The sequence below is a fragment of the Muntiacus reevesi genome, chromosome 2, assembly GCF_963930625.1.
Source record: "Muntiacus reevesi chromosome 2, mMunRee1.1, whole genome shotgun sequence".
NCBI lineage: Eukaryota > Metazoa > Chordata > Mammalia > Artiodactyla > Cervidae > Muntiacus > Muntiacus reevesi.
In genome coordinates, this window is record NC_089250.1 from 17,014,221 (window position 1) to 17,038,257 (window position 24,037).

The 24,037-nt window shown below is 43.6% G+C and overlaps 1 protein-coding gene across 2 annotated transcripts in view; it reads left to right on the top strand.

Moving 5' to 3' along the window:
• Positions 1-24,037, top strand: part of CAMK1D (calcium/calmodulin dependent protein kinase ID) — a 381,871-nt gene that overhangs the window by 300,019 nt on the left and 57,815 nt on the right. For both annotated transcript variants that reach the window (XM_065920998.1, XM_065920997.1), the window contains exon 4: positions 21,526-21,664. In XM_065920998.1, coding sequence (XP_065777070.1) covers positions 21,526-21,664 — 139 coding nt within the window. The remainder of the gene's footprint in view (positions 1-21,525; positions 21,665-24,037) is intronic.

Below are 24,037 nucleotides of genomic sequence, written 5' to 3' on the forward strand. Positions count from 1 at the left end.
GGTGCAGGACTGCATCGTTGGAGGATCCGAGAGACCCTCCTTCAAGGTTCTGAGAGACTCAGGCATGAGCAGGGTAATCTATGTGTAGAGAAATGACTAAGCATTATGGTGTTGGAGACGTTGACCGTCAACAAAGAGCTAACAACATCATTGAAAAGTATGGTGGAAGTGATCTGGAGTCCAAAGTTGACAGCAGCAATGAGGGACCATGATGCTAGCATCTGGCAAGATAATCTGTGTCTTAGGATTGACCTAAGACATTGGCACTGGAGCCAAAATGGACCTCATTTTATTTCTTAAATGCACTCATGTTCCCTTTAGATATTTTGGCAAAGCAGATGGGTTTGCTTGTTTGGTTATTCATTTGTTTGCAGGATCTTAGTTCTCCTGACCAGGAATCAAATCTTTGCCCCTTGCAGTGGAAACTCATAATCCAGTCTTCTAGACTACAGAAAACTCCCTGGACCTCCTTTTAGATCTTATCTCTACCACTTACTGTCTGAAAGTACTAACCCCTCTCATTCTCAATTTCCTCACCTGTTGCATAGAGACAATAATAGTACACATCCCAAAGATTCAGTTCAGTTCAGTTTTGTCACTCAGTCGTGTCTGACTCTTTGCGACCTCATGGACTGCAGCATGCCAGGCTTCCCTGTCCATCACCAACTCCCAGAGCTTACTCAAACTAATGTCCGTAGCTGCTGCTGCTGCTAAGTCGCTTCAGTCGTGTCCAACTCTGTGCGACCCCATAGACGGCAGCCCACCAGGCTCCCTGGGATTCTCCAGGCAAGAACACTAAAGTGGGTTGCCATTTCCTTCTCCAATGCATGAAAGTGAAAAGTGAAAGTGAAGTTGCTCAGTCATATCTGACTCTTCGAGACCCCATGGACTGCAGCCTACCAGGCTCCTCCGTCCATGGGATTTTCCAGGCAGGAGTACTGGAGTGGGGTGCCATTGCCTTCTCTGCATGTCCGTAGAGTAAAGGTCAAATAAGATAATGTATATAAAATGTTAAGCAGAGTGCGTGGCATATAGTAAATACTTAAAATATCATTATGATGTCACTCCCTGGTCCCAAATCTTCACATGAGACCCTGTGCCTCCAGTTTGGAGCACAGTGACTGTTGATCCTTCTATTCTTGGGAAGCACCAGCTGTTTGCTGCACAAAGTTTATTTGCCTTCGTTTCTCAGAGACATTTGGCTCAAATGGTTTCCTGGGTCCTGAATTGAACTTGCTTTTCTCCAACTAATTGAAAAATTCATTTGTTTTGTTGTGACTTTCAAAAGCATAAATATCCACGTGTGTTTGGTGCATGTATAATTAATTTCTAAATTAAAGTTTTTGAAAAGCCAGAGGTTCACATGTGAGCAGATCAAATCTGAAGCTTCTTTAAGACCCTCTGTGATGAAGCCCCCAGCAGTAGCCTCCATTCAGGTCCTCCATGTCTTGTGCTTCCCTTGAGCAGTTGGTTCATGTTAAATTCTAGACAAGAACCTCTTGGACTTGGCTGTAGAAACATCTTAGAGTCATGTTTGTGACTGCCTTCACTGGGGACAGAGAAGTTTGTGGCTTTGCGAGTTTGCCTCTCCCCTCCCCCATCTTCACTTTATTCTCTTACTCGGCTTTATTTCTCTTATAGTACATATTTTTCCTCTTGCTGTATTTCCTGCATCCTTTCAAAGGACTTTGAAGCCAACTGTTTGGCACCAGATTGTGTGTAAGTAGTTCCTTAGAAGGATGGATTTGGGCATTTGGACCCATCCCTCCCCATACCTCACAGAGTACCGATCACAAAACAGGCATTTGGTAAACATTTGTTAAAGCAGTAAAAATTTATTCAGTCCTATCTGTGGAATGGAGATGTCCTCCCAGGTATTTGCTTCGAAGTGCTTTATAATGATTATGATAGTAATAATGGCTGGTAGTTATGGAGTGCTTCTTCTGTGTCTGTTTTTCATACGTTATCTTATTTAATCTTCCTGATGATCTTGTGCAATAACTGCAGTTACTATGCCCATTTTACAGATATGAGATCTAAAGTGTAAAATATGATACCTGAATTCAGGGAGCTGGAAGCAGAGGAGCAAGGATGTGCCTGGAACCTTTCCCACTATCATTCATTGTATCCCATCCACACAATGACCCTGGCAGAACGTGTCTCTCTAGGACAAACTGGACACTCTCCTCCATCTGGGGTGCCAGCCCTCTTCCTGCACCCTTTGGCCCAGCTCACCAAACACCATGTAGAATGCTTTGCTCTGACCTTGGAGACGGGAGCAGCTGGCAGCCTGGCGGGTTCAAGTCCCAGTGGAGTTACGGGGTGGCACAGTCAGTGTGCTTCTTTACAACAAAGAAAGGAAATGAAAAGCTATCCTCACCATGAAAAAAACATGGGGGAAATTTGAATACATGTTATTAAAGGGAACAAATCAGTCTGAAAAGTCTACCCACTGTATGATTATGATAATATTCTAAAAAGGTAAAAATATGGAGATGGTAAAGGGATCAGTGTTTGCCTGGAGTTAAGGAGAAGGGAGATGAATGGGCAAAGCACAGATGATTTTTTAATTGTTTTTTAAAAAGTTGAAGTATAGTTGATTTACAGCATTGTGACAATCTCTGCCGAGCAGCAAAGTGACTCAGAGATGGTAAAAAATCCGTCCACAGTGCGGGAGACCTGGGTTCGATCCCTGGGTCAGGAACATCCCCTGGAGGAGGGCATGGAAACCCACTCCAGTACTCTTGCCTGGAGAATCCCATGGACAGAAGAGCCTGGTGAGCTACAGTCCATGGGATCGCACAGAGTCAGACGCTACTGAAGCGACTAAGCAGCAGCAACACATAAGTGCATTCTTTTCAATCTTTTCCATTCTGGTTTATCCCAGGAGACTGGATATACTTCCCTGTACTGTACAGTGAAAGTGAAAGTCGCTCAGTCGTGTCAGACTTCTTGTGACCCCATGGACTATATACAGTCCATGGAATTCTCTAGGCCAGAATACTGGAGTGAATTGTCGTTCCCTTCTTAGGGGATCTTCCCAACCCAGGGATCGAACCCTGGTTTCCTGCATTGCGGGAGGTTTCTTTACCAGCTGAGCCACCAGGGAAGCCCAAGAATGCTGGAGTGGGTAGCCTATCCCTTCTCCAGCAGATCTTCCTGACCCAGGGATCAAACCGGGGTCTCCTGCATTGCAAGTGGTTTCTTTACCAGCTGAGCTCCAAGAGAAGCCCCGTACTATACAGTAGGACCTTATTTATCCATTCTAAATGAAATAGCTTGCATCTACCATCTGCAGCCTCCCATTTGATTCCTCTCCACCTGTCCCTGCACCTTGGCAACCGCAAGTCTGATCTCTCTGAGTCTGTTGTTTTGTAGATAGGTTCATTTGCAAAGCACAGATGATTTTTAGGGCAGTGAAAATACTCTCTACGACTGTAATGTAGATACATGTCATTATGCATTTGTCCAAACACAGAATGTACAACATCATGAGTCAACCCTGCTATAAACTGTGGATTTTGGGTGATGGTGATGTGTTGGTGTAAGTTCATCAGTTATAACAAATAATGCGGAGTGTTGATAATGAGGGAGTCTGTGCTTATGTGAGGGTGGGGTAAGTGGAAATCTCTGTCCCTTCCCCTCAATTTTGCTGTGAATCTAAAAGTGCTCTAGAAGAAAGTCTATTAAAAAAAAACAACACCCTGCATTCCTCATACCCAACCCCCTAGTATTCTATTGCTGTAGGATTGAGAGATAGCTGGCAGCATGCTCAGATTGCAAGAAAAAGAAGGATAAGCTGACTTTGATTGAAATTCCACTGTAGGCATGTTGAGGAATTTTAAAGACGCTCTGAGCCAGTGAGTGCTGTGGGCTCCTTTTGTCTGGATTTGGCACTGGCTGGAAGGCTCTGCTGCCAGAGGGAGCTGGTATGGAGAGCCAGATCCGTAGCAAGTCCTCAAACGTGCCCTCTTTTCATCCCGAGATTTCAACCATGGTGCCAAATGACAGGGCTTCTGTGGAGCTTCTAGTGCTCCAAGTGACCCATGAGTTCCCCCCATGGGGGCCCATGCTCTCACTTTTCTTGTCTCCTTCTCCCCTTCTTTTGTCCTCTGTTATGGAAACGGGTCTCTGACAGTGTTCTGCATGGCTGGGGAAGCCAAGGACTCACTTCATCCCCCGAGAGGAGTCACAGACTGAGAAGTCCTCTTAGCCCTGAGCTAGAGTCTTGGGGAGATTGACATGGGTAAATTGAAACTGTTCCTCTCACCTCTTTCAGTGGGTGCAACCTCAGATTTTATTTTGCTTCAGTGATGTCCTGGAACATCTCCTCTGCACCCCTGGGCTTTGGGGAAGTGGTTGGGAGTTCCTTGGGGGTAAGATAGTAGGAAACTCATATTGCCATTTTGATTACAGAAATATTTTTTAAAAATAAAGATTGACAGCAGTTAAGAGTTGAAAAGTGGTATTATTTATGCCAAATATTTTTCCTAACTTGTAAAAATATTATATAATAGCATGGCAATAGAGCAGTGCGGTTTTTTATTTCATCACATACTTTGGGGTCTAATTTTCTTGATTTCTCCCTGTGCATTTCCCTGCCTATGCCCCAGATCCGCCTCTTCTCCTTTGGGGCCGCACCCTCTGCACCCCTAGTTTGGAGTTGTAGGTCAGGATGCCCAGGGACCAGTCTGTGTGGAAAATGCACATGGGAAGAGGACTTTGTGTTTTTAAGTGAGCGATCCATTGACGTCTGTACCAAGATCGGAAGCAGAAGATGGAACCAGAAGTAGACAGGATGGATTGATGAAGACAGGCTTACATCTGGAGGAGATGAGACACTGAACAAGGAGCAAATAGGTAAACTGAGGCAGTTCTGGAGCAAATTGCAAGAACTTAGGTGGCATTGCCTTCTTGGGAGAGATCTGTCTTTTGCATTGGACAGTACACTCCGTACTGCTAAGTATTATTTGGACTTAACTATACATGACAAAATCTGTAATTGGCATCTCTTTGTTCGAGGACTTTTAGTATAGTGCCAGCATTCATGTAATGGGCCAGTGGGAGTTAATAACAGTAAGACAACAAGCAATCCCAATTCAAATAATTGGGATTTTTTTAAGCAAAGCAATTTCAGATAATTGGTGACTCCTGGATTCCCTAAGGAAAGGGGATTTTCCGGATCATCCTTTTGATAGACAAAATATGTGGAACGCTCTCTAAAATGCTATCATATCAGAGACTTTAAATAATTTAATCACCAAAATCTTATTATCCCTTTGCCTGCAGGCTTTCTAGCAGAAAGTGCAATTAAATTAAATGTAGGGGAAGAAATGGACTCTTAAATTCGAGACTTTCCTGCATCTCTTTGCCTTTCTTGAGGATCTCATTACGCTCAGATTTTCTCATTTTCCTTTCTTCGTGTTTGGCAGAGAACACATACTCTTGATGCTATTGCAGACAGGGTAAGAAGAGACCTTCTGAGTTCAGCAAATCCATCTGAACAGATGGGTCAATGCATCTCACCATCCTTTATGAAAGAGCCTGGAAGACGGATAGTGAGGTGACAGATGTCTATGACTTGGAGTTCATAGAATGACAGATTTAGTATTGGCCACAATGTCTGTGAAAAATCCCGTATAGTTTTTCTAGAGTTTGTGGCACTTCAGTTTCAGAAACTTTTAGGTGTGTAACCTTTGTTTATCACTTCTTGTTATTAAAAATTTTAGACACTTAAAAATGTAGAGAGAATGTTTAATAGGCCTCTGTCTTAGGTCTGGTTCCCTGGAAACAGGTTCTGGTGCAGAAATTTGGGTGCAGCTGATTTTCTGAGAAGAGCTATTGGGATCAGCATCTGTCAGGAGTGAAAGAAGCAGACAGGTCAGAGAGGAGAGGTGAGTTAAAGGCAATTTCAACGAAGTCCTCAGCCAGTTCTAAGACTGTGGACCAGGGTGGCCTGAAAGGGGCACGCTAGGCAACACCAGCAGCGCATGTGTGTGTGCTCAGTCCTGTCCGACTCTTTGCGACCCTGAGGACTGTAGGCCGCCAGGCTCCTCTGTCCATGGGATTTCCCAGGTAAGAATACTGGAGTGGGTTGCCATTCCCTTGTCCAGGGGATCTTCCTGACCCAGGGATCAAACCTGAGTCTCCTGGATCTCCTGCATTGGCAGGTGGATTCTTTACCACGGAACCATGTGGAACGCTCTGACACCAGCAGTAGCCACTGCATTTAGCCATCACCCAGCCTCCTCCGTTGTTAGCGTAAGGGACAACTTGCTTGCCCTCTACTTCCACTCACTTCTCCCACTTCTGCCCACCTGGGTTTTTTTGTTTTGTTTTGTTTTACAGCTTCATTGAAGTATAATTATGTACCATTAAGTTCACTCAAATCAGTGATTTTTAGTAAATTTACCAAGTTATACAACCATCACTCTAATCCACTTTTAGAACATTTTTATTACCCTAATTGGCATATTCCTTTTGAAAATGACTCCTGGTATATTTTGAAGCAGATCACTTTAGTGACGTTTTAATGCAATTAAATTCTTAACTGAAGAGATTTATTGATAGGAATTTATAAAAGACACATTCCTGTGAGTGAGTGAGGTGCCATTTCAGGTCACATGATAGGTGACCTGGAGAGATGTAGGAAACATCACTATAAATAAAGCTAGTGGAGGTGATGGAATTCCAGCTGAGCTATTCCAAATCCTAAAAGATGATTCTGTGAAAGTGCTACACTCAGTATGCCAGCAAATTTGGAAAAGTCAGCAGTGGCCACAGGACTGGGAAATGTCCGTTTTCATTCCAATCCCAAAGAAAGGCAATGCCAAAGAATGCTCAAACTACTGCACAATTGCACTCATCTCACACACTAGCAAAGTAATGCTCAAAATTCTCCAAGCTAGGCTTCAACAGTACATGAATTGAGAACTTCCACATACATGTTCACGCTGGATTTAGAAAAGGCAGAGGAACCAGAGATCAAATTGCCAACATCCTGTGGATCATCGAAAAAGCAAGAGAGTTCTAGAAAAACATCAACCTCTGTTGCTTTACTGACTATGCCAAAGCCTTTGACTCTGTGGATCACAGCAAACTGTGGAAAATCCTTCAAGAGATGGGAATACCAGACCACCTGACCTGCCTCCTGAGAAACCTGTATGCAGGTTAAGAAGCAACAGTTAGAATCGGACGTGGAACAACAGACTGGTTCCAAATTGAGAAAGGATTATGTCAAGCTTGTCACCTTGCTTATTTAACTTATATGTAGAGTACATCATGTGAAATGCTAAGCTGGATGAAGCACAAGCTGGAATCCAGATTTCCAGAAGAAATATCAATAAACTCAGATATGCAGATGACACCACACTTATGGTAGAAAGTGAAGAAGATCTAAAGAGCCTCTTGATGAAAGTGAAAGAGGAGACTGAAAAACCTGGCTTAAAACTCAGCATCCAAAAAAATAAGATCATGGCACCTGGTCCCTTCACTTCATAGCAAATAGATGGGGAAACAATGGAAACAGTGAGAGACTTTATTTTTGGGGGGCTTCAAAATCACTGCAGATGGTGACTACAGCCATGAAATTAAAAGACGTTTGCTCCTTGGAAGGAAAGCTATGGCCAACCTAGACTGCATATTGAAAAGCAGAAACATTACTTGGCTGACAAAGGTCTGTCTAGTCAAAGCAATGGTTTTTACAGTAGTCATGTATGGATATGAGAGTTGGACTATAAAGAAAGCTGAGCCCAGAAGAATTGATGCTTTTGAACTGTGGTGTTGGAGAAGATGCTTGAGAGTCCCTTGAACTGCAAGGAGATCCAACCAGTCCATTCTAAAGGAAATCAGTCCTGAATATTCTTTGGAAGGACTGATGCTGAAGCTGAAGCTCCAGTACTTTGGCCACCTGATGTGAAGAACTGACTAACTGGTAAAGACCTTGATGCTGGGAAAAATTGACAGGGAAGCCTGATGTGCTGCATCCCATGGGGTCACAAAGAGTCGGACACGAGGGACTGAACTGAAATGGTCAAGGCAAAAAACTATGCTCTTTCCAGGGTTGGTATACATGCCTTGTGCACATTTGTCATCCTATTGATAAAACAATGGGTCTAAAAAAAGAAAAGCATTTTTAAGAATAAGTGAGATATAATTCATAAACCATAAATTCACCCTTGTAAGGAATGCAGTTCACTGGGGTTTTAGTATACGCACAAGCTTTTGCAACCATCACCACTATGTGATTACAGAATATTTCCACCACATAATGAACTTTGTACTCATACTCTTATTCTAATAATTTGTTTTTATGGAGAGATGGTTTCTTGTGTGAAAGCATGAATGTTAGGTCTTACCAGTTATTCACACTTGGACCATCAATCTTTGTTTAAAGACAACTCCTATATTTCAGGCATGGTGCCTCGGAGGTAGTGATTCTAAATTATCTCCAAATCTCAGGGTGGTTTTCACAAGCTGCTCTTCATTCCAGGGGGTTAGTGGTGTCAGTCTTTGGAGAAAATCTTTCTTTGTTGTTGTATTAAGGCTTGTCCTTAACACAACCGTAATGAGGTTTTGTAGGTTGTTAAATGGTGTCTTTGAATATCTTGCAGGGATCACGTTCAGTGCCATTTTGCATCTTACTTCACTCTGTGCTACATGTGGAAGGTAAATGTATGGGTGCTAGAAAAGTGGAAATCTATCACCAGGGATTTTTTGCCCAGTAATGGACTAGAACACATGGGACGTGTATGAGTTTGTGAGTGGAATTTGTGAGTTTGTTATATTACCAGACTTGAATGAATTTAGGCTGAGTGAGAAACAGCAGCAGTGTATATTTAAGTAAAATGTCTGTTTCATTATCTTCATTCTTAAAGAGCAAATGAACTGAAGAAGCCATTTCAGCATATAATTTATGCTTATGCAATTACAAGGGCAACTATGATGGCTTAGCTGCTTTCATTCTACACATGGCTTTGGTGTGTTCTGCTCTGCCCCATCTCAGTCCTGGAGACACATTTGGGCCGTGTCATTGCCAGCCAGGCACTCACACCCTGGGTCACTCTGTTCCCACACACTGCTCTGTATCACTCATGACTCACCCGTTAGCAGATTATCCTAAATGGATTTTTGACATGATTTTAAAATGGATAGTTATACAAATATGCTGAAAGGTCCTCTTATTTAGATGCTTTTAGGTTTAATCTTCTATTAAGAGGAATTTACCGAGTCTTGTCTGCTCAGGGTTCGTAGACAAAGCCAGGACCGACCAGGCAGGAGAACCATTCACTGGGTGAGTCGGGGGTTCTAGAACATTGTTCATTGGGGTGCCTCTTCCAGGCAATAAAGCAAAATAGAGCATTAAGATGTCAAGGGGCGATAATATTGGAGAGACAGAGGTGTAAGATGCAAACCAGAAGCAAGTTGAGGTGACTGGGAGAACTGAGAATGGATGGATGGATGGATGAGGTGGGCTTCAGAACACTTCTTTTGTACCCTTCATGGTGTTTGCTTTGAGGATTTGCATGACTGCTTATATACATCATGCCCAGCTACACCCAGATCCCACTCACTGTTTTGTTTTGTTTGCCTGTGTGCAAAATCTTTCTTTACTTAACATCTATTGAGTTAGCTTTCTGTCTGTGCCTGGTCCTGGGTAAAACAGTGTCAGCAAAGAGGCTGATGATATCCATGCCTTCGTGGAGTTCTAAGTCTAGAATAGGCAGGAATGGTGTAGGAGGGTCAGCATTTGACATATTTCAACGTTTAATTCTACGATGAGTGGCGGACAGAAATATAGATGCTAAGAGAGAGTGTTATAGGGCAGGGGGATGGGAGGACCTAATGTGGTCTGGGGGTCAGGAAAGCCTTTTCTGAAGTCATGATGTCCAAGCTTGGATCTAAATGATGATTGATAATTAAGAAGATAAAAAATGTGTGCGGTTCAACAGTTAAAAAGGTGGCCCAGAGACAGGGCCACATTGGGCAGCTGTAATCTTGCACATTTCTTGATGATAAAAAGTGAAGTTGAACTCCACAGATTTAAGTCTGAATGATAGGTAGACAGTTTTTACTTTGGTCTAGCTTTTCTGAAGGCGTTGTAAGACCTTTCTCATATTACCTCCCTGCGTGTGCTGTCGCACACACCTGCTGTAAGATTTTCAATAGAGATTAGCTGAGAAACACTAGAATGAATATAAATACACATAATAAATTAAAGCTGAACAAACAAAAGCATTAAAATGCATTTTTTAGATTTGTCATAAAATTGGGGCTGCATCAAGTTTTCCTTCAGATTCTGAACCTCTGAGCATGTATGAAGTTGCATAATTGTTCTCAGTTAGTTTTGAACAAGCTCACGCAAGATAGGCAGAGATGTGCTGACAGCCAACTGGCAGTTCCCCACGTGGGAGTTGGTGATTTTACGGACTGACTGTAACCAAGCCATGCTCCAGACCTGTTCCAAAGCTGTCTCCAATCTCCTCCAGTTGTTATCTACTCGAGAAATGCAAAATTATGTTCATACTCAAAAACTGCAAAAGAAAAATAATAATTGTTGCCAAGTGAAATTGTCCTCATTGGAACTAACAGTGGGAAGGCCGGTATGTAACAAACATTTCATTACAGATTTTTTTTCCAAAAATTATAGTTAATGTATTCAAGAACATCTGTTAATATAAAGCCCGTGCATGTATGTTCTACCACAAGGTCACTGCTTGGAACTCTGGCCCATCAGTTAGCTTCTCATTAACCTAGAACATCTCAGAAAATGCACCATCAGAAGTCAGTAACGTTCAACCCTCACATTGCGAGTCCTCATTATGTAAAGTTACAGGAATACATGTAATTAATACAGGAGTCACAATACAAAATTGTGAGATTACATAAGAAAGCTGACATTGTCACAAGTTTCCGTCGTAATCAAGTGCATGAATATCTTCAAAAAGCCCAGCCTGTTTACACAGAGCAGAGAGGAGAGCAGGGGACCCTTATGCTGGTAGAACCAGAAGCTCTTATGTCAAGCTCCTTTCTTTGCAACTCCCTCTTTATAACAACTCCCTCTATATTGATCCCTTATCAGTCAGCTCCTGCTCCACTTCCCCTCCATACCCTGCAGAAAAGGCAGAAGGGAACCAACATTTATAAAACACTAAGGCACGCTGGGAGTCTGCCTAGGGATTTTCCTTTCATTGGCTCACTTAATTTTTAAAGCAAGTATAATTCCCCCTTGTGTAGTTGAGAAAATGAGGCTCAGAGAGGCCAGTCCTAGGTACCTGTCTCTTCTCTGTGTACTCAGGGATCTCCAGTCCCAAGGTCGAGAAGCCATTTCACATACCGCTGACTCCTGGTTCTCTGCTCCAGCCCTGACCTTCATCTGCTTAAACACATAGACATTTTCCTGTCCTCATCTTCTCTGATCTCTCAGCAGCATCTGTCAGGGTTGACCAGACCTCCTCCTTGACTTCCATGGCCTCATACTCCTCCTTTGCTTCCTACCTCTGTCTGGTCCTTTGTTGGCTTGTCTTTGTCTGAGCGTTGGCATTCCCAGCACTCAGCCGCCTTTCTCTTATCCAGCTGCACTCTCCCAGTGGATCAGGTCTACCCTCTTGGCTTTGAAGACCATTTGCATGCTGATGACTTGCTAGTTTTGAATTCCAGCCCTGATCTTGCCCCAAACTTCAGTCTCATATCCATGGCTACCTGCTTGACCTCTCCATCCATCCTATCGGTATCTCAGACTTCCTTATGCTACCCAAGGCTCCAGATCTATGCAGTCAAATATGGTAGTACCATGGAGCTGTTTACATTAATTAAAATTCAGTAAGATTTAAAAGTCAGTTTTCCAGTGCCACGAGCCTCGTTTCAAATGCACAGTAGCTCCCTGTGAGTCGTGGTCACCACATCAGCAGGCAGATAAGGAGCATGTCCATCACGGCAGGAAGTTCTGGTGGTCAGTGCTGACCTAGTTGTTTTTAGCCCCTTCAAACTTGTTCTTTCACCGGGGACCCCCTTTTCAAATAATCTAGTTGTTCCTCAAGTCAAAAATCTAAGAGACATCCTTTTTTATTTTATTTTATTTACTTTGGCTGCATTGGGTTTACGGAGTAAATGCTGGAACTTACGGAGTTTATTAGTTGATTTATTATCACTCAGTCTTAATTGCTGAGTGCGGTCTTTATCTAGCTGTGGCGAGCAGGGGCTCCTCTTCATTGCTGTGCACGGGCTTCTCATTGCAGTGGCTTCTGTTGCAGACAGCCTGAGCTCTAGGCCTGTGGGCGTCAGCGGTTACAGCATGTGGGCTTGGGTGTTGGGCTGCATGGGCTTGATTTCTCCTTGGCATGTAGGATCTTCCCAGACCAGCAATCAAACCCATGTCTCCTGCATTGGCAGGAGGATTCTTATCCACTGGACCACCAGGGAAGTCCCAGGAGACATTCTTGATTCCTCTCCTTCCAGCATGCCTTATATCAACTTTATCAGTGAGTCTTGTCTACTGTGTCCCTAAAACATATCTCATGCCTTTGTACTCAGACTCCAGCGTCCCCCAAGCTGAGCCAGCAGTCTCTGTCACCTGAATCACTACAGGGACTCCCCAACAATCTGCCTTCTTCCACTCTTGTGCTATAACCATTGTCCACACAACAGGCAGCCAGACTGGTCTTTGAAAACCTATCTCCTGGTTGAAAACCCTCCAGTGATACTTCATCTGATGTAGAATAAACCCACTCTCTTTAAGCCTTAGTTTACATGGCATCTTTGTCCATTTGGGCTGCCATAGCAAAGTACCATAGATTGAATGGCTTGGAAACGAGAGAAAATTATTCCTCATGGTTCTGGAGCATGGATGTTCCAGGTCAGAGCACCAGCATGGCTACATTCTTGTGAGAGCTCTCTTCTGGGTTCTCCCGACTTCTCTTTGTGTCCTCATATAGTGGAAGTAGGGCTAGCTAGGTCTCTGGAGTCTCTGATGAGAGTGTTCATCCCATTCATGACGGCTCCACCCATGGCCCAATCACTTCCTAAAGGCCCCACCTCCTAATACCATTTCTTTGGGGGTTAGGTCAGCATATGAATTTGGGGGGGAGGGGGGAGGGACATAAACATTCAACACATAATGCATGGCCCTACATGACTTAGGCCTTCAGCTTTCTCAACCATGCTACAGTGCCCACCAGACTCTAGTTCACCATGACTTTGTCTTTGGCCACCAAATGCCCTAAAACTGGGCTATCCTAGTCTTAGGACAGGCTCACCCCTTTGCCTGGAAACTCTTCTTGGTCATCACTTGGCTGGCTCTTCCCTATCATGCAATGGGGCCATCTTGAAGCCCACATCAAAGTGGCTCCACCAGATATTCATCTCAGGCTTGTTTCCATCTCCCCACAGCATTTCAAACTCTCTTAATGTTTCACTCCAGTATTCTTGCCTGGGAAGTCCTGTGAACAGAAGAGCCTGGCAGGCTACAGTCTGTAGGGTTGCAAAAGATTTGGACATGACTTAGCAACTAAACAACAACAACACTGTTTCACGTTTATCTGTTCATTTATTTCCTTTTTCTTCCTCCCTCACTGGAACATAAGTCGTAGATACTAGGGATTCAGTATGGATAAGACATGCTTTGCCCTCTTGGAATACAAAAGTCTAAAAATGACTTTTTTTAGCAGAGTGGCGCCGTGGAAGCGTGCTGGGCCCATAAAAATGATCTGTAATTAACTTATCTTTTTTTGGAATGTGGACAGGTGTTGGAGTTAGAAGAGATCAGCTGTTTTAATCTTGAGCATGCTGATAATTTTTTAAATAAATCTTTTCATCCTTTTCTTATGAGTAATGCGAAAGTAAAATTTCTTTATCAGAGTCTCAGCAGTCAGGTTTCATACTCAAAATAAAAACACTTCCACTTCTTTCTTACCCATCGTTTTGGCTCTAACCACACTTTTCCGGGCCAGCCTCGAGGCTGGATGGGAACTAGGGCGGGTGGGGGGATGGTCATAGTTGATAAATAGGGAGAGATGGTTGTAAGGAATCACTGAGGTCCCACCAAAGCAATGAAAGTTGTTGGCTCGATGGATGAAAGAATCAGTGCACACTGCAGAGCTGACTGACTTGGAGCTGGAGGACTGCATTTGCTCTTGTGAGCATATCTGAAGGCGATAGGAAGCCTGCAGGATCAGAACTGTACAAGCAAGTGGACCTCCAGGATGGGGAGGACAGACCTACATTGGAGGATCGTGTGCATACCCTGCAAAAGGACTCTCCTTCCAGTACGTCCCTGCCCCCATGCCCGCAGGCACAGATGGCCACACTCTCAGTAGCATCTCTCTCAGAAGGGGGTTCGTTAGGTCACAAGCGGCTTAGTATTAAGTGCCATCCAGTGCAGCCCATACCGTCTCACTGCCTGGGTTTCAGAATCCTTCATGATTTGACCTCATCCTCACCAGTCACATCTTCCCAGTAAGTCAGGCTTCTCTGCATATCTTGTCCATTCCTACCTCTCTCTTCTTGCTCCCTGTTGAGCTCTTCCTCCTAACACCCTCCTTCAGGAATCAGCTGACGTTTTTCACTGAGTGCTGTGCCAGACTCTGGAGACACAGAGGAAGTTCTGACATCCCCTTCAGGAACCTTCTCTAACCACAAATCTCTCCCCTCTGGGTTGTGCTGTGGTCAGCCAGCCTGGGTCACAATTTGGCAAGTCATTATTTGCTAGTGGTCTTGATGGTCAACTTGAACTTACTTTGTAGCTGCCCAAATATGGGCTAAACTGCATGCCATGTGTTGGGCTTATAGACGGCGCTCACTTAACACTTCTTTCATTGACTCTATTTCCCTGAAAATTAATTCAGCAAAAACTCTTTTCATGATCATTCAAATGACTGGACTCTCCCTGCCCACTGGGCTTTTCTCCACGTGACTAAATGCTGCTCCTTCTTTAAGACAGCTCCGATTCACTTTTTCCTGTCTTGTCCCCGGGGTCTCTTCTAGGAGTCCTTCTGTGATCTTCCAAAGTACCCTTACCCCTCAGTCCCAACTCTCTTGTCTGTCTGTCCTAGTCACCCCCTCTATACACACTGGACCATGTTCCCCTTTGAAACAGGAAAGCATGTTTTATCAAGTGATACAAGACTTATTTGATTAGGTGACTAAAAAAGCATACAATATAAGTAAAGTAGCAAAAATGCTTTCTACCAATAAACCTTGAAAAAATATAAAGAAGGGTATACGCATAAAGGGGCTTCCCTGGTGGCTGATTGGTAAGGAATCCACCTGCCAGTGCAGGAGATGCGAGTTTGATCTCTGGGTTAGGAAGAGCTCCTGGAGAAGGAAATGGCAACCCACTCCAGTGTTCTTGTCTGGGAAATCCCATGGACAGAGGAGCCTGGTGGGCTACAGTACATGGGGTCTTGAGAGTTGGACACGACTGAGTGCCTCAACAGTAACAATAATGCATTCAAAGATACACTACCTGGATATGGACTATCCTTTATGTTGCTCAATTTATTCATCTGCTGTGGAGTTAGCCACCACAAAATACCACATACTGGGTGACTTGAAGCAGCAGGAACTTACTTCCTAACCAATCTGGAGACTCAGGTCCAAGATCAGAGTGTGGGCAGGTTTGGCTTCTCAAAGCCTCTCTCCCTGGCATGCAGATGGCTGTCTTCTCACAATGTCCTCACAGGGTCCAGCCTCTGTGTTCACCCCTGGCGTCTCTTCACACTAGACCTGTATTACCTCACTTAACTTGTATTACCTCTTTAAAGGCCCCTTCTCCAAATACAGTCTCATTCTGAGGTGTACTGGGGTGGTTAGGATTTCAACATTAAAAAATTGGGATTGGGGGGCACAATTCAGTCCACAACACCCTGATACCTAGAGAGCAAAAGAGCCAGAATAAAAATTCAGCAGCATACAAGGGGTTAAATGTCTCTGGTCCGTCCCATGGAGAGGCATGTGTTTGTGTTTTGGAAATTTCTGAACAGATTGAGGCTGGGAAGATGTTGTGAAACCAAATTCTGAGAATAAAGATATTTTTATTATTAAAGTGGGATTTGCTGCAGGAGAGAAAGATTGAGGACAGAGGTTTCATGAAATAAACCCTTAATCTTCCTGGAGAGGGTGAGAGAGCCCCCCAGGAGCAGAGGGTGGGGGCACAAAGGCAGATGAAGTCACGAGGATTGGGCAAAGTGATAGTGGGTGCCCTGTGTGGGAGGAGGCAAGTCCTAGGGGCATGATTGAGGCGAGGACTGATGGTCCCTTTCTTTCTCCTGGCTGGGTGAAAAGAATGTGCATTTCTGTCATCTGAGCCTTGGACTTTCACAGTTGAAAAATGTTTTGTTTTCAGCCTCTCAATCACAACTTGCGTGTTTCAGGACTGCCTTTCCCTTAGGATTCTACATAAATAGAGGAAATGGTTCTTAGAAAACACATATTTGTAACCAGTCTTGCACTGGGGCCCATTAAAGCCACATGGCTCTTGTAGCCAAGTCACCTGGGTCTTTAATACTGGTACTGCCTCATTATGTGACAGTCTTGTGAATTTCAGGGCATGTCTGCTGTAACACTGCTTTTTATCATGCCAGTATCAGCGCTGATACTTCTCAGACTCCTGTCTCTAATATTAATAGCACAGTGCTATACTGTTTGGCCTTGTTGGGGAGGGAGAAGTTTGTTTCAACCCTCTGAGGGTCCCTGACTAGATCTGAAGATGCAACTCACAATGAAACATGAATAGGGAAAAAGCAGACACATTTTATTGAATCTTTACATATGCAGCCTACACAAGGCAACTAAGTTGCCTTCAACTCAAAATAATTTTATGTCTAAGAGGCATATATTGTGACATACTCTGGTTTCCATTGGCCCTTTTCATCTTTTATTAAATCTAACTTCTAGAGTAATAGAATTTTGCAGCCAATTTTTCCCCATTAGCACAAATATAAGTTTTGAATGGATGTGTGGATGATATTGTTATAACTTATAACACACTATGTAATTAGCAGTAAATCTTAAAATAAGGGGATAATATCTACCAAAATCAGGGGCTTCCCAGGTAGCTCAGTGGTGAAAAATCTGCCTGCTAAACAGGAGATGCAGGAGTCTTGGATTCAATCCCTAGATTAGGCGGATCCCCTGGAGGAGGCCATGGCAACCCACTCCAGTATTCTTGTCTGGAAAATCCCATGGACAGAGGAGCCTGGTAGAGCTATAGTCCATGGGGTTGTAAAAGACTTGGACATGGTACTTAGCTACTAAACAAAAACAATCTACCAAAATCAGATGGAGAAGTTCAAGGCCATGTAAAAAGCAGGGTAGTTTGCCTAGTACTAACAATGGATGCATGGTATACTGACAAAGTTATGTATAAGTACATTACAGACTATGTTACGGTCTAGGATCAAAAATTACAGTTTACTTACTTGATCCAGCAATTTTGAAACTGTGTTTCTTGACTATTTTTTAATTTGAAGAGATTTGCATTACTTAAAATTTTGCTAGTAAATATTATGAGATCATTGTTGTTTAGTCGCTCGGTCACGTCTGCTTCTTTTGTGACCCCGTGGAGCCCACCAGGCTCCTCTGTTCATAGGATTTCCCAGGCAAGAATACTAGAGTGGGTTGCCCTTTCCATCTCCAGGGGATCTTCCTGACCCAGGAATTGAATCCATGTCTCCTACAGGCAGGAGGTTTCTTTACCACTGAGCCTCCCGGGAAGTCCACTGAGATCATTACATCCAGCTAATTAGTATTTGCATACTTAAGATTCACATAGTGATAGCAGTGCAGTATAATAGGCACAGAGGTCAGAGACTGGGCAAACCCAAGTTCACTCCAAAGACAAGTTGTTCTAAATAAATGTCTAAGTTCATCTGAGAAGATAGAGAGTTTTCAAATCATATCCCCTGTCTCCTTTTCCTTTAGTCTTTGGTATCCAGTTTTCTTGTATACTTACATCCCTCTAAAGCTGAATCTCTCTCCCATGGCTGCCGTTAAGTAATTTTATTTATTGACCTGTTGTTATGGTCCTGCTCCTTTTCTCCAATCACTTGACCACATCCTTCTAATTGCATTCTGGTGCTTTGCAAGTTTTCTTTGGGGAGCTCCATTTCTAATGAGGACCTTTAAACCAGACACATTGGAAGCTCGCTGCAGAAGAATATTGACTCAAGAAAACCACCCGTCAGCTCAGCAGCTGACCACCCCAACCTTCGTGCTTCCTGCCAGCCGGAAAATGAGACATGCCCCTCAGTATAATTCTAAATTTATTTCCTTACCAGTGATTCTGGGATTCTGGTTGTTCACAAGTGATTTTGAAAATGATTGGGTGTCTTAGCTCAGTCTGTCATAACAGAATACCAGTGACTGGGCAGCTTAAAGGACAGAGATGTATTTCTCACGGTCCTGAAGTCTAGGATGTCTAAGACCAAGGTGCTGGTTTGATTCCATGAGTAAACTCCAGGAGCTGGTGATGGACAGGGAGGCCTGGCATGCTGCGATTCACGGGGTCGCAATGAGTCGGACACGACTGAGCGACTAAATTGAACTGAACTGAAGGGCTCTGTTCCTGGCTTACAGATGGCCGCCGTCTTACGGTGTCTTTATGATGTCCTTTATTCTTTTCATGAACACACTGATTCCATACTCAGGGCTGCACTCTCACGACCTCAACTAAATCTAATTACCTCCCTAAGTTCCCACCCCCAGATACCATCATGTGGGCGTTTAGAGCTTCAGCTTATGAATTGAGGGAGCTCGAACATTCAGTCTGTCAGACTGGCCTTTTTGAAATGTATGCTGAAGGAGATTTTTGGAAAGTATAAAAACTTATGAACTTTAAGGTATTTTTATCAGTATTGTTACATTTTTTATTGGCAAGTTTTAAAACTTTTCCCCTGTTCCTTGGTTTCTAAGGAAACCACGTTCTTTCTGAGCACTGTTCAGAAAAATAAATCACTAGTGCAATTTGGAATTTAAGAAGTGAAATATTAAATGGGCAGAAAATTGAGACCCTGACCCTACCTAGCACAGGAGTATCTTACACTTCAATTCTGATGCTTCAAATCGTGTTTTTTTAATTTTATTTATTTATTTGGCTGTACTGGGTCTTAGTCGTGGCACATGGAATCTGTGCTGGGACACACAGTCTTTTAGTTATGGCATGTGAATGAATTCTTAGTTGTGGCGTGTGGGATCTAGTTCCCCGACCAGGGATCGAACCTGGACCCCCTGCACTGGGAGTACAAAATCTTAGTCACTGACCACTAGGAAAGTCCCTGCATTGCTGAACTATCACAGAGAAAATATTATTCAATAGCTATTAATACCTTACATCCCATTGCAGAGAAGAGGACTTTGAGAGACTTGGAAGCAGGAAAGATCAGTTTTGAGGGAGGGAAGAGATTTGGCAAATCACAGGTTACGGGGTGCTAAGGGTGGGGGTGGGGGTGGGGAGCATTGTTGCCTAAGGCCTTCAGGCGCCTTGCAGAGCAGTGCGTAGCAGCCCAGTGGTAGAACACTAGCTCAGCGCCCTCACTGAAGGTGAGCCGATGTAGGGGGTGAGGAGGGGCACGGTCAAGCAGGACTTTTCCTCCTGCACCGCTTATGACGCCTTGATTGGCACCAACTGCACAGGGTGGCGGGCACCTGGTGGGCGCCCAGTACGTGTAGAATGAGTGATGAGTAAATGATCTGGTGAAGTGAATTGCCTCCAGGTGAATGCACCCAAGTCTACCTTACCCCTGGCAGCAATGCATCTCCTGTAATACATTCTTGGACTCTGCAGAGTTTTTGCATTGAAACTCACTGGGAAGAAGAGTCTAGAAAAAAGGAAGAGTGGTGAGAACTTGATGTGAGTTGCTCAGATGGAATGTGAATGTCCTGGGGTTTGGGTTTACCCAAGGAGGGATCATTTAGACAGCACAGTTGTCCAGCTGTACTTACTCCCCTGTTGTTTCTGTTTCCTTTCACTCTTTGAATTGCTTTTTTATTTTTCCTGAGTGTCTTTCTTCCTTTATCTAGATTGCTCAGTTTGCTTTGGAAATGAGACATTATCCAAGCTCAATGTGGCTCAGACTGATTATAAGTAATGGGAGAGACTCATACACAGGCCTTTTATAGCTGCAATTTTGTTTTATTAGTTCTTTAAAAAAGAACATTTCAGTGGCTCAGTTATTGAACATTAATTGCCTTGACTTGCAGAAAATGAATCATAGCTTCCTGTGTTGGTGTATGTGTGTGTTACTGCTGGGGCCTGTCTTTTAAAGATGTAAAAGTTGTTTGTGGAACTTTCCTGATTTTGATATTTCAAATATATCTTTTTCATTTTATTTTTGGGAAATGTGTTTTTCTTTTATTAAAATAGTGCTAATAAATCCCTTGAAGCTAATTTCCAAGATGGCTTAATTATTTTAACAAAACACTTTTTATTTGAGAATCCTATAATCTTAAGAATTTGAAGGCAGAGGTGTTAGTTGAATTGTTTCTGTTCAGGATTTTGCAGTTCTGTTACTTTGTGAAACTCAGAGCAGCAAATATCAGAGCTGAAAGGGACTCTGGAAGTTGTCCACCAGGGTCTTTTGACCTTTGGTGACCTAGGTCCCCTTTTGATAAATACCAAAAAATGGTTAATGCAATCTGAAACTCAAAGCAGATTAAAATGGAATATTTTCTCCCCCAAACCAAATTAAAACAATATGCTGGAGTGTCGTTCTTCTACCTTTTTGTAATTCAAAAGTGACTTTGACGTTCTGATGCATCTGAGGGAAAGATTGACTAGATTAACTCCCTTATTTCATAGATGAAAAGACTGAGGTCCAAAGGTTCCCAGAGTCTTCATCTTCTCAGCATCTTAAGAGCAGATCTGGGTCAAGAAGCCGGCCATCCTGTTGGCTGCTCGCTGTTTTGCTCACAAACACCCCCTCCCACCTCGCAGATCTTTAAGGCTACACTCACATGTGAGGGAGGCCTCCTCCCCAGTGTTGTCTTCCTGTCACTGATGATTCTGGAAGGTTATTCTGACTTAATGTTGTCCCAGCGGGATGAGCAAAGGCCAAGAGAGATTCTCAGGCCTGCCTAGTCCATGGGTCCTAGTGTATTTTTATTCACTTTCTCTCCTTCTAGACCATCTGTACCATCATGACATAGAAACACTTCCCTGGTATAACTTCTGGGGAATAAGGAGGCAACATTTAAATCTGGAAATAGATTTATTTTTGAATTAGAATTTGAGTCTTTCACCATACTGAAAGGTCTTATTGATAGTTTTCCCTGAATAATTCAACATGTCTTTTTAAACATATACTGATTTTGGGACTTCCATGGTGGTCCAGTGGCTAAGACTCCATGCTCCCAATGCAGGGGGCCCAGGTTTGATTCCTGGTCAGGGAAGCAGGTCCCACATGCCACAAGATTGAAGATCCTGTGTGCTGCAACTAAGACCCAGTACAGTCAAAGAGATAAAGATTTTTTAAAATAAACAAAACATTTAAAAAAATAAACTTATACTGATTTGTTCTTTGTTTTTTTTAACAGTGTATCTGGTGGAGAACTGTTTGACCGGATAGTGGAGAAAGGATTTTACACAGAGAAAGACGCTAGCACTCTGATCCGCCAGGTCTTGGATGCGGTCTACTATCTCCATAGAATGGGTATTGTCCACAGAGACCTCAAGGTGAGGCCATTGCTTAGCAACACTCTCCAACTGCTTTCCAACACACAATGCACTGTCAGGAGAGGATCAGCTCCAGAGGAGGGATGAAGTTGCCTTGATTTGGAATATGGGTGGAATGAATGGTGGGCTTTGCCTACTGTTAGTTGTCAGGGCCTTTGGGACCCAGAAGTGGCTTGAAAGATGCTAAAGATCAATGGGCCTGGCCATTGTTTGGGACATTTAATAACCATTTTTGCATCAAAAGGGCCATGGGAGATGTAGGTTGTGTATTGGTTCAAGTTTGTCCAAAGGGTAATTTTGTTCAAGACATAGAGGCCATGAAGATCCCTGCCCAGTGCAGTTCTTCAGGTTTTTCCCAATTCCAGCCCTGCTTCAGCACAACCCACTACATGGGAGAAAAAAAAAAAAAATGGAGCGGCTGGTAGAGGGATGAGATGAGAGAGAAAGGAAATTGAAGATTATCAGGAAAGACAGATTAAACGACCTACAGGTACAGCCTTCTCCCTGTGTCCTGTCTGTTCCATTCTTATCTTTTCCCTACAATATTTAGGAGTACTCGCCCTTTACTAATAGCATTGAAGGATCTAGGCCTTGGTCACCTAGGCTCAAAGGTCCCAGTAGATGCCGAAGGGTAGGTATCATAGTAGCAAGAGTAAGGATCAAACACACCAATTTGAGGAACAGAAAAAATTGGTGTAATTGACCCAAAACTGTAAAGTGGCTTCATTCTACAGTAGGTCCACGCCCAGCCCCCAGAGCTCACTGACTGGTCAATATGGAAACCCTACCCAGTGCACATATGCACCTCTCCTGTCAAAAACACAGGGATTATATTGTACTGAAGCCATGCTGTTCACAACTATAGGCAGTCTAAATCAATGTAAAGAATAAATCATAAATGTGTTAAAACAGAATGTTAACATCTGCCCGTTATCTGATACTGGGTGTCAGGGTGTAAAATGGTATAGCTTTTTCTTTCATAGGGACTCACTGTAAAATTTTTTCTTCTTTTCTCCATGTTAATCATTTCCCAGTGACTGGAGTAGTGGCTCCCAAATGTTAGCCTATGTCAGACTTGTCTGCATTTGTGCATGTTAAGTCCAACTCTGTGCAACCCCATGGACTGTAGCCCACCAGGCTCCTCTGTCCATGGGATTCTCCAGGCAAGAATACTGGAGTGGGTTGCCATGCCCTCCTCCAGAGGATCTTCCTGACCCAGGGATTGAACCTGCATCTTTTGTGTCTCCTGCATTGGCAGGCAGGTTCTTTACCACTAGCAAAGACTTATTATCTGCACGGCTGGTGAAGAACAGATTCCTGGCCCTCCCCCAGAGGTTCTGTCCATGCGGGTCTGCAGCAGGGCTTGGGAACTTGCATTTCTAAGAGATTTACAGGTGACATTGATGTTGGTCTGGGAACCACACTTGGAGAACCACTGGATGAGGGTATTTGAGGACGTTGATGGAGTTCTTACAGCCTTTGTAGGCTTCTTGATGGGTGAAATGGGCTGTGAGCACCAGTAGGTAATCTTCAGGACATTGAGGGTCCTTCAGAGGGCCAGGTGAGGGCTCCGTAAGGCCACATGGCCCCTCCACACCAAGCAGCGGAGCCTTCTCTGCTCACTTGTGTTCTCACCAAATGCCGATTCTGTGTTCTAGACCTCGGCAGGCAACTCTTCCTAAACAAGTTAGTTTGGTGACTGTGAAGATGTGATGTGATGGTCAAGTTGTCTGTACTCACTGGAAATCCAGTCTAAGCAAATAGGCCATTTCCTAGATGGGCGATGTCTATTTCCCCTTAGAAAGACAGATTGGCTGCATGGGAGATAGGGGTTTTTATACGCAGATAATGCTTTTGGAGAAGTACATATGCTCCCAGCTGGTAGAGCTTTAAGATCACCAGGCTTATCACTGTGGCAAGAACATTACCATTTTAAGACAATTTTGTGATCTCTTTACAGAGGCACAAAGAAGTTTTATGTATGTGGAAGAATTCGGGGTTCAGAAGTTAAACTTTCATAAACCTCTAAAAAATTTAACTTTGTAATCTAGGCCAGGGAAATAGAGGATTTTACAGTTGGGTTAATTTAAGGTTAGGTGGCTTCCCTGGTGGCTCAGTGGTAAAGAATCTGCCTGCGAATGCAGAAGACGCAAATTCGATCCCTGATTCAGGAAAATCCCACATGCTGCGGAGCAACTAAGCCCCCACACCACAGCTCTTGAGCCTGAGTGCTGCAACTGTTGAAACCCTTGCACCTTAGAGCCCCATGCTCTGCGGGAAGAGAAGCCACCTCAGGGAGAAGCCCACGCATCGCAACTAGAGAATATCCTCCTTGCGGCAACTGGAGAAAAGCCCATGTAGCAATAACACAGC